Genomic DNA, 11,731 nt, shown 5'->3' on the forward strand with positions numbered 1-11,731 from the left:
TCCATGTATGAAAACAAAGTATGGACTTTGACTGACTTGCCCGTTGATCGGCGAGCCATAGAAAATAAATGGATCTTTAAGAAGAAGACAGACGCGGATGGTAACCTAACCATCTATAAAGCTCGGCTTGTCGCTAAGGGTTATCGACAAGTTCAAGGGGTTGACTACGATGAGACTTTCTCACCCGTAGCCAAGCTGAAGTCCGTCCGAATCATGTTAGCAATTGCCGCTTTCTATGATTATGAGATATGGCAAATGGACGTCAAAACGGCATTCCTTAATGGTTTCCTTAAGGAAGAATTGTATATGATGCAGCCGGAAGGTTTTATCGATCCTAAGAATGCTGACAAGGTGTGCAAGCTCCAACGCTCGATTTATGGGCTGGTGCAAGCATCTCGGAGTTGGAACATTCGTTTTGATGAGATGATCAAAGCGTTTGGGTTTACGCAGACTTATGGAGAAGTCTGCATTTACAAGAAAGTGAGTGGGAGCTCTGTAGCATTTCTCATATTGTATGTGGATGACATACTGTTGATGGGAAATGATATAGAATTCTTGGAAAGCATAAAGGCCTACTTGAACAAGTGTTTTTCAATGAAGGACCTTGGAGAAGATGCTTATATATTAGGCATCAAGATCTATAGAGATAGATCGAGACGCCTCATTGGTCTTTCACAGAGTACGTACCTTGACAAGATATTGAAGAAGTTCAAAATGGATCAGTCAAAGAAGGGGTTCTTGCCTGTATTGCAAGGTACGAGATTGAGCACGGCTCAATGCCCGACCACGGCAGAAGATAGAGAAAAGATGAGTGTCGTCCCCTATGCCTCGGCCATAGGGTCTATCATGTATGCTATGTTGTGTACCAGACCTGATGTAAACCTTGCCGTAAGTTTGGTAGGAAGGTACCAAAGTAATCCCGGCATGGAACACTGGACAACAGTCAAGAATATCCTGAAGTACCTGAAAAGGACTAAGGATATGTTTCTCATTTATGGAGGTGATGAAGAGCTCGTCGTAAAGGGTTACGTCGATGCTAGCTTCGACACAGATCTGGATGACTCTAAGTCACAAACCGGATACGTGTATATTTTGAATGGTGGGGCAGTAAGCTGGTGCAGTTGCAAGCAAAGCGTTGTGGCGGGATCTACATGTGAAGCAGAGTACATGGCAGCCTCGGAGGCAGCACCAGAGGCAGTCTGGGTGAAGGAGTGCATTACCGACCTAGGAGTCATACCCAATGTGTCGGGCCCGATGACTCTCTTCTGTGACAACACTGGAGCTATTGCCCTTGCCAAGGAGCCCAGGTTTCATAGGAAGACCAGGCATATCAAGCGTCGCTTCAACTCCATTCGTGAAAGTGTTCAAAATGGAGACATAGAGATTTGTAAAGTACATACGGACCTGAATGTGGCAGATCCGTTGACTAAACCTCTCCCTAGAGCAAAACATGATCAACACCAGAACTGCATGGGTGTTCGATTCATCACAATGTAACTAGATTATTGACTCTAGTGCAAGTGGGAGACTGTTGGAAATATGCCCTAGAGGCAATAATAAAATGGTTATTATTATATTTCTTTGTTCATGATAATTATCTATTGTTCATGCTATAATTGTGTTATCCGAAAATCGTAATACATGTGTGAATACATAGACCACAACACGTCCCTAGTGAGCCTCTAGTTGACTAGCTCGTTGATCAAAAGATAGTCATGGTTTCCTGACTATGGACATTGGATGTCATTGATAACGGGATCACATCATTAGGAGAATGATGTGATGGACAAGACCCAATCCTAAGCATAGCTCAAAGATCGTGTAGTTGGTTTGTTGTAGCTTTTTCCGAATGTCAAGTATCATTTCCTTAGACCATGAGATTGTGCAACTCCCGGATAGTGTAGGAGTGCCTTGGGTGTGCCAAACGTCACAACGTAACAGGGTGACTATAAAGGTACACTACAGGTATCTCCGAAAGTGTCTGTTGGGTTGGCACGAATCGAGACTGGGATTTGTCACTCCGTATGACGGAGAGGTATCTCTGGGCCCACTCGGTAATGCATCAGCATAATGAGCTCAATGTGACCAAGTGGTTGATCACGGGATCATGCATTACGGTACGAGTAAAGTGACTTGCCGATAACGAGATTGAACGAGGTATTGGGATACCGACAGTCGAGTCTCGGGCAAGTAACGTACCGATTGACAAAGGGAATTGTATACGGATTGATTGAATCCTCGACATCGTGGTTCATCCGATGAGATCATCGAGGAGTATGTGGGAGCCAACATGGGTATCCAGATCCTGCTGTTGGTTATTGACCGGAGAGTCGTCTCGGTCATGTCTGCGTGTCTCCCGAACCCGTAGGGTCTACACACTTAAGGTTCGGTGACGCTAGGGTTGTTGAGATATTAGTATACAGTAACCCGAAAGTTGTTCGGAGTCCCGGATGAGATCCCGGACGTCACGAGTAGTTCCGGAATGGTCCGGAGGTGAAGATTTATATATAGGAAGTCAAGTTTCGGCCATCGGGAAAGTTTCGGGGGTAATCGGTATTGTACTGGGACCACCAGAAGTGTCCCGGGGGTCCACCGGGTGGGGCCACCTATCCCGGAGGGCCCCATGGGCTGAAGTGGGAGGGGAACCAGCCCCTAGTGGGCTGGTGCGCCCCCCATGGGCCTCCCCCTGCGCCTAGGGTTGGAAACCCTAGGGGTGGGGGGCGCCCCACTTGCCTTGGGGGGCAAGCCACCCCTTGGCCGCCCCCCCCCCTTGGAGATGGAATCTCCTAGGGCCGGCGCCCCCCTAGGGGTCCTATAAATAGTGGGGGGGAGGGAGGGCAGCCGCACCCTAGCCCCTGGCCTCTCCCTCTCCCTCCCGTGACACTCCTCCATCTCCTTGTGCTTGGCGAAGCCCTGCCGAGATCGCCGTAGTTTCCACCACCACGCTGTCGTGCTACTGGATCTCCATCAACCTCTCCTTCCCCCTTGCTGGATCAAGTTGGAGGAGACGTCTTCCCAACCATACGTGTGTTGAACGCGGAGGTGCCGTCCGTTCGGCGCTAGGTCATCGGTGATTTGGATCACGTCGTGTACGACCTCATCAACCCCGTTCTCTTGAACGCTTCCGTGCGTGATCTACAGGGGTATGTAGATGCACTCCTCTCTTCCTCGTTGCTGGACGACTCTATAGATTGATCTTGGTGATGCGTAGAAAATTTTAAAGTTCTGCTACGCTCACCAACATGCCTTCCTTCCATGGTTGCTTAGGGAGATCCACTCTTTTTCGGACAAGTTGTTCTTTTGTGTCCTTATGTTTTGCAAATATTGAAAAACCTAGTTCTTTGCCTCAATCCCTTTATAAGGTGCCTTGTCCCTCTTCTTGCCGGGGGCCGTTAAGCAACTATAGGCTCCATGATTCCTTACATCCTATCATCTGCACCTGCACTTTGCATAGGATGTTCACTGCCCTCCTGTGTCACCTTGTTGTTGTCAACCTAGTCCTCAAGGCCTAGTCTATCACGACACTTACCGAACATCGCCATCACCGACATATCATGCTCGAAAAGTCCCATCAAAGTTTCATACGCCTACACACTTGCGTCTATAAGCCGAACCGGCTCCAACGCCTTGGCATACATTTGGTTATGCTGGAAAGTTAGGATGTTTTACTAATCTGGTCTGGCTGGTGGTGCTTCAAGTGATCAGGAAAAATGTCTCTTGCATCCTTCGTCTACCTTTTCACTATATGGCTCTCCGGTGTTTCTGTCATCCCGACGTTATCCATAACCTACAAGTACAACATAGGTTAGTAAGCTTGCCCAAATCTAGCATGCCATGCAGACTAGTAAAAACATCTACCTTCAGAAATGTGGCAACAGAGCATCCCCATGTGTTCAAACAAGCCACCTTCATATTCAAAGCATGCTCCACCATAAATTATCTTTCACTAAGAAAGTCATCCTGCTCCATTTCTCCCAATGGTCTGCTTGTGTGTGTCTCAATCTGCACAACAAATCTTTCTGCAATTCTTCGACCCGATTTGCACAAATTGCTCGAACATAGCTCTTGTGTACACTTTGCTTGTGACTCTTGAATGTCAAATTCATCCGTAGACCCACTCCGCCTGCATGCCACAAATCAGGTCTACCATTAACATAAAGCATCAACACAAGTGCATTGAATCGTTCACACAATTTTTAAAAAAAATCATCGCTTTGTAATCAACCAACATATCAGCCGCAAAAGAAACCACAAGTTGCACATTCAAGCAAGATGCTCAAGCACACCACACATCGGAAAGTAGCCCACAAACAGCTCACGTCTATAACGACAAGTACAGTACTTCCACTACGCTATCCATCAGATTTCCCCCCTACAAATGTGCTGCACCACCAACAACATACCGACTACGCTATGTGTCAGTTTACAGAGCACCCTCCCAAAGGTTGAGCCTGTACTCACGGTCCAAAGCAAACAGTACTATTTTCTCCGAATTTTTCACCAAACCAAAGTAATTACCTTTTAATTTAATAAATTATGAGAGGGTTGAGGTGACAATGAAGATGTCTTGAGAAATTCAAGAGAGGTTGGAATTTACTTAGGCAAGGTTGGAAGAAAAAGAATTGAGTTTAAAACCAAACAACCTTTCGAGGAAAAATTCAAATTCAAACTCACAGTACAAAGCAAATAGTACTATTTTCTCTGAATTTTTCACCAAACCAAAGTAATTACCTTTTAATTTAATAAATTATGAGAGGGTTGAGGTGACAATGAAGATGTCTTGAGAAAGTCAAGAGAGGTTGGAATTTACTTAGGCAAGGTTGGAAGAAAAAGAATTGAGTTTAAAACCAAACAAGCTTTCGAGGAAAAATTCAAATTCAAATTCCAAATGGAAATCCATATAAAATCCAAAGAAAAAGAAAGGGGCAAAAATCAGGGTGTCACAATAATCTGATACTTGCCATTATAGAGATATCTTGCATGTCAAGGAATATCTCCCAAATCCACCTAAAGCAATCCTTGTAATCTCTTTGATATATACACGCACGTGTCCCTGCGGAAGTGCATACACTTAACCCATATGTTCATTAATTTTAAACAAATGGTTATTACGGTTTTCAAAACCTTGTATAACGAGAGGGTTTGCAGGTATCCCTTTCCCTTACTGCTTGTATGGTCAAAGTATCATGCTTCAGCAAGCAATGAACAATCGAAAGTAAAAGACAACTGAATGGTTTTTGGTGTAATTATACCTTTTACATGTGATTTTGTGTCAAGTTGTCCTTTTTTTATCTATACTGGCCATTTCCCCTGATAAATATCAGGTACTATAAAATACCCTTTGTGTGTCTTTTCTATAAAAAGGTGAAGATTGTCCATGATTTGATATATGAGTTCTTAAGGCTCAGCCGCCGGCTAAATAAGATTCCATCTAGTTTTGATATGCATTATTGATTTTTCTACACTTGATTCCAACGCTTTATGCTGCCAAAATTTCCACCTTTCAATATTGCTAGATGAAAAAGAAGTAAATTGTGGAGGGTTGAGGTGACAAGGTGTCTTAAGAAAGTCAAGAGAGGTTTTTTTAACACAAGTCAAGAGAGGTTGGTACTCACTTAGGAAAGGTTGAAAGAAAAAATTGAGTTCAAGTCGAAATAACCTTTCCATGAAAGATTGAAATTCAAACTCTAAATGAAAATCCATATAAAATCGAAAGAAAGAAAAAAGGCAAAAATCAGGGTGTCATAATATTCTTGATATTTTCCTTGTATAAAGCTATCTTGCATATCAAGGAATATCTCTCAAATCCACCTAAACCGATATTTCTAATCTCTCTAATATATAGACGCATGGGTCCTTGCATAAGTGCGTATCCTTGACCCATCTATTCATTTACAAGTGGTTATTGCGATCTCCAAATCTTTGTATGGAGAGTGCGTTTGCATGTCTTCCTTTCCCTTATGCTTGTATGGTCAAAGTTTCATGCTCCAGCAAGCAATGAACAATCGGAAGAAGAAGACAACTGAATGGTTTTGCCTGTAATATTATACCTTTTACATGTGAGTTTTGTCAAGACGTCCTTCTTGTTTATACTGGTCATTTCCCACCTGATAAACATCAGATATAAAACACCTTTTTGTGTGTCTTTTCTTTTTTTTTAGAAAAGGTGGAAGACACACGGCCTCTGCATCTGGACGATGCATACGGCCACTTTATTAATTATTCTCACAAGACCTTACAAAGTAATACCACAGTAAGACTAAAGCCGCCGTCTAAGTAACAAACTGTCGCTACACCTATCCAGTTGATGAAGGGGCGCAGATAGCCTGTGCCTAATACCAAACAGACATCGCAGCCAAACCTAACATCTAAGACCTGAGGACCCATCCAGGACGCCTGCCGGGCATGGGTCTCGCCGGTCCGACGTGCTCTGAGAGGCCGCCGCCGCCAACTGCCACCGCTCCATCTTCAGAACTGTAGTGATGCATCAACCTTGCTGGGTCTAGCTATCGTCGACGCCACCACGACGCCCAACGGCACCTCCTCCCTGCGCGCAAACAGCTGTCCACGTCGCGGTCGTCACTGATACACCTCAGCACCATGCTGCCAAGTATCACCAGCCGACACAACTTGAAGTCTTTGAAAGATCTGTCGTGCGTAGCACCTGCCAACCAGGCATGACAAAGCGTAGCACCTGTCGGTCAGGCATGACATAACATCTCCACCGAAGCTCCGTGCAAGACGAAGCCACTCCACCTCCTGCCTCTGACTTCCAACGCTGCTCCACAAACGATGCTCCCAAGAGAGAAAGGACACCGCAGTGCCGCCATCGTCCGATCTGGAACACCAGATCCTAGGGTTTCCCTCAGAGCAACATGAGTGGGTCGACAGTAGTTACACGACAATGCCTCCATCAAGATAACGGCGTAGAACGCCGCCATCGCCTGCCAACGGCTCGATTTTCACCGGCAACCATGTCTCCCCAACTCGCAGCCGGGACTAGATGATGGATCTCGAGATCCGATCACCAAGCCTCTGGTCGGCCATCTCTGACGACGAAGATGACCACCACCATTGGCTAGCAAGACGACGCGAGATGAAGTAGGGCACTGCCAGCGTGCGTCCTGGCCAGCACCACCGGCGCTCGGTCCATCCCGGACCACGCCTCATGGCCGAGGGCAACGGCAATCGCTGCCACGACGAGGACGCAGACCGGAAGCCCAGATCCGACCCACCCACGCGCCGCCACATGGCCACCACCAAACGCTGTTCAGGGGGCAGCCCCGCCGCCGTGAGGGACGCCCCACGGGCAGCAGGCGCCAGCCACCGGCGGAACACCACCGCGCGCCACCGGCCGCCGTGAGATCGCCACCGGCGGCCGCAAGATCTGCGCGAGAACGACGAGGACGCCCCGCCGCCACCTTCCCTGGGGACCACGCGGGCTTCGCCGGTGTCCTCTCCGGCGGCGGCGAAGCGGGGGAGGAGCGGGAAGGGGCGGCGCTGTGCGGAGGGGTTGGAGAGAGCAGTCGCTGCACCGCCGCTGCCGAAGTGGCGGCCGGAGGCGGCCGCGGGTGAGACCTAGATCGCCTCGTGTTTCGCGAGAGCTCACGTACGTCCTTGGATCTGTGTGTGTCTTTTTTATATAAAAAAAGTGAAGATTGTTTATGATTTGATGTAGGAGTTGTTAATTACTAATACTCAGCCGCCGACTGCGTAAGATTACACTTATTGAAGACACTTAGACCTCCTTTGGTTTGGAGGAATTTCATAGGAATTCTAGAGGATAGGATTCTTATAGGATTTTTTTTCCTTTAGAGCCCTTTAGTTCATAGGAATAGATTCCTATTCCTACATAGGATTGGTTCCTATCCTTCACATTTCATAGGAAAATAAAAATGAGTCTAGACTCAATGGAAAAATTCCTTTGATGTCAACCAAACGACATCTCGTTTCCTATTCCTACTCATAAAATTTGAGATACATGCCTTCTCATTTCCTACAAAATTCATATTCCTACGATAATCCTATCCTACGAACCAAACGAGGCCTTATTGGCACACCGGGCGGCCGTACGCCGTAGCTGCTGGCCCGTCGTTTGCCAAAGCCGCCAGTCGTAACCATGGATATACTACTGCGACGCGGGTCCCAATTCTCCTAGTATTGACTTGTTTATTTTTGTTTACGGGTCCATCCCATGCAAACCTGATGTAGGTAGTACTATATATAATAAGTAATGCTACACGTACAAACGAGTTACAAGCTTTTACAACCCTGTACGTGTAGCATTACTCAGCATTATTGTACTATAAATATGCATCACATTTCACACACCTCTTGACTTAAATCTGCAAGCAAGGCAGCTTGGTTGACAGACACAGACTTGCTAATTAAGCTGCATGCATGCCATGGAGGTGTCAAGCTCGTGTCTTGTTGCCTTAGCCACGGTAATCATCTTTGCTTGGTTTCTTAAGAAGCTTACTGCTTGGTCCGGCGGCAAAAGCAAATCCAAGAGGCCGCGGCTGCCCCCGGGGCCATGGACGCTTCCGATCATCGGCAGCCTCCACCACCTCTTGGGTGGCCTCCCGCACCGTCGGATGATGGAGCTGTCTCGCCTGCACGGGCCTCTCATGTTCCTCAGGTTCGGAGAGGTCCCGAACGTGGTGGTCTCCAGCGCCGAGGCGGCGGAGCTGGTGATGAAGACGCACGACCTCACGTTCGCGACTCGGCCGCGGAGCGCGACGATCGATGTTATCAGCGGTGGTGGCAAGGGGATCGCGTTGGCCCCGTACGGCGACCATTGGCGGCAGATGCGGAAGATATGCATTATGGAGCTTCTGAGCGTCAAGCAGGTGAAGCGCATGGAGTCCATCAGGTCACAGGGGGTGACGAAGCTCCTCCGGTCCGTCGCTGACGCCGCCGCCTCCAGTTCCGGCATCGTCAACCTCAGCAACCTGGTGGCGGTGCTCTCCAACGACATCACGGCGCGAGCGGTGTTCGGTGGCATGTGCGCGCAGCAGAGCGAGTACCGCCGCGAATTGGGCCAGATCGTTAAACTCATCGGAGGTTTCTGCCGGGCCGACCTTTTCCCGTCGTCGCGGCTAGTGCGGTGGCTGAGCTCAGGGGAGCGCAACCTGAGGAAGAGCTATGGCGGTATGCAGCGCATCATCGACAACATCATCGATGGACGCAAGGCTGAGCGTGAGTCCCACGTCGGCTGCAGTGCCGACGATGAAGACCTGCTGGCTGTGCTGCTCTGGCTCAAGGAGGAGGACTCGTTGGCATTCCCTCTAACCTCAGAGAGTATAGGGGCCGTCATCACTGTGAGTATCCTCTCTACCATAGATTAACTCTGTCTTTCCTCTAGTGATATAGACTCTGCAGTTACATTATTTGCAAGCAAGTGCTGTGTTGCACACCCTCCACTCTTTTCTTGTCCAAGATACACTGATTTCATCCATGGTTCTTTCCTCTGAAAAATGTTTACGAAACCAAGTTCCTCATGTAAAATGTTACAATGGCCCTGCCTGACCTGGCCTGAGCAGAAATCGTTGGAATCGCCCCAAGTCTGACTTAGCAACAAACAATCATATTTAGCAGCTAGCATCATGAACAATCATAGTAAGTAGCTTCAATAATGTTCGTTCTATATATTGGCAATCATATATAGTTAGTAGCATCAATAATGTTCGTCCTGACTTGACAAACTCATAGATTGTGACACATCTGAATATTAAGGACATTTTATATGTCTCGAAACAGACTTTCGCCCCGTTTTATATATAAAGCAACAAACCAAAGTACACGGCCGAACGATACAATATAGTGAGAATGCCCCCTTACAAAGCAGATCAAAAGATAACATGAGCCTAGAACAAGTCTAACACCTCGCCGAGGCCCAAACAAATACCCCTGAGCTCTATGACAGTGCCCCCAAGAGGGTGACGGCACGAAGCGTCGCCACTATCGAGTTTGAGAACAGACAAAGGACATTATATGTCATGCACACTGATTTGAATTATTATTTTTATTGTATCTTGTGCTGTCACTCTTTTAGCTTACTGTAGAGAATATCGAGTAATGCTATGTCTACAAATATGTTCCTACTGATTAAGCATACATGGTGACATGGGGTAAGGAGTTTAATTCACGGGGCGTATGTTATGAAAGCAGTTGAAATCATGGGAGCGATTGACCGTCGGAGTAGTCCATAAGATCCCTTTCGTAAGTCTAGGATTGTCGGTAGAACCTTGGTTAGGTATTTTATCACCTGTGGTCTACATGTTTCATCTATTTACCTTTTCATAATTACTATTTGTTTTATATATGTCACATATGCATGCACTTTTATTTCTAGGACATATTTGGAGCTGGTAGTGAATCTTCATCGACCACTTTGGTGTGGGCTATGTCGGAGCTCATGAAAAACCCTGAAGAGATGGCGAAGGCTCAAATAGAAGTTCAGAAAGTGCTAGGTCGAGGACGTGTTGTCATCACAAATGCTGATCTTGGTGAACTCCATTACTTACAGATGATCATCAAGGAAGTGCTTAGGTTACATCCTCCTGCTACTCTGCTCGTCCCTCGAGAGGCTAGAGACAACTGTGAAATCATGGGTTATGACATTCCTAAGGGCACCAAAATACATGTTAATGCCTTCACAATTTCTAGGGATCCTAGATATTGGGAAAATCCTGAAACCTTCAAACCAGAGAGATTCAGCAACAACAATATAGATTATAAGGGAACAAACTTTGAGTTCACTCCCTTCGGTGCTAGGCGACGCCTGTGCCCTGGGATGTTGTTTGGCACATCAACCTTGGAGATCGCATTGGCGAATCTTCTCTACTACTTTGACTGGGTGCTTCCTGATGGGGCATGCCCGTACACATTAGACATGTCCGAGAAATTTGGGATAACTGTAAGTAGAAGATATGACTTGCAGCTCATAGCTATTCCAAGTACATAGAGTCTCAAGACCTATGTAAATAGGGACGTGGAAATGCACATGGGTATATCTATTCTTCTATACCTCCCTTATATATATGCGAGTGTTTACGTCTTGCATTGTAATCATATATCCAATAATAATGAAATCTTATTGTTGCAACTATGGTTTCTTAATTATTCCTTTGCGCATAATTGCAGGTACCTAATTGTACTATCAAAACATAGAAAATGAATTAATTACCACATTCATATGGGCCAGAAATATTTGATTCATTAATTATGTTAGACAAATAATAAAGGTGCAGATTTTCTGTGTATGTTTTTATAGAAACAACAGTATGGACGCAGACGCTTACATACACGCACTCACCCAAAAAAACGCACGCACGCACACAACACAATATGGAGTACGAAAATTGACAAGCATGCATTGGTGGTATATATAGATAAAAACTTGCATGAACTATTTCCAAAGTTATAAACTTGGGAATTGGATTCTTTACAATCGTTTTGAGATAACGAGGAAGTAATAGATGAACATGTTGGTAAATAGTTGTGCTAGTTAGTGATAGATGATGTTAAATATTGGATCAAAATCCCCTTACTTTTAATAAACATAAGTTGGGAACTTTAAGTTTTACTTGCGTCAATCATCGTCGAATGGTAATTGTAAGTAGGACATCGACTAGGCTTAGGCCGGTTTGCGCAATGGACTTCGGCACCGACAAACTACCCCCTTGTAGTGCTTGATTACGTTGTTCTATGTTGATGCTGTGAAATGCTT

The 11,731-nt window shown here is 46.1% G+C and overlaps 1 protein-coding gene across 1 annotated transcript; it reads left to right on the top strand.

Annotated features, from left to right (window-relative positions):
* The first annotated feature begins 8,405 nt into the window (after positions 1-8,405).
* On the top strand, positions 8,406-11,020 carry LOC123082787 (desmethyl-deoxy-podophyllotoxin synthase-like). Its single transcript, XM_044505034.1, has 2 exons — positions 8,406-9,320; positions 10,355-11,020. The coding sequence occupies exons 1-2, from the start codon at positions 8,406-8,408 to the stop codon at positions 10,964-10,966; spliced, it is 1,527 nt and encodes a 508-aa protein (XP_044360969.1). The 3' UTR covers positions 10,967-11,020.
* Positions 11,021-11,731: the final 711 nt, after the last annotated feature.

The sequence above is a fragment of the Triticum aestivum genome, chromosome 4A (assembly GCF_018294505.1).
Source record: "Triticum aestivum cultivar Chinese Spring chromosome 4A, IWGSC CS RefSeq v2.1, whole genome shotgun sequence".
Taxonomy (NCBI): Eukaryota; Viridiplantae; Streptophyta; class Magnoliopsida; order Poales; family Poaceae; genus Triticum; species Triticum aestivum.

Coding starts and splice junctions, on each gene's coding strand:
- LOC123082787 (XM_044505034.1), top strand. CDS start 8,406: ATGGAGGTGTCAAGCTCGTGTCTTGTTGCCTTAGCCACGGTAATCATC. Junction 9,321..10,354: donor GTATAGGGGCCGTCATCACT/GTGAGTATCCTC, acceptor TTTTATTTCTAG/GACATATTTGGAGCTGGTAG.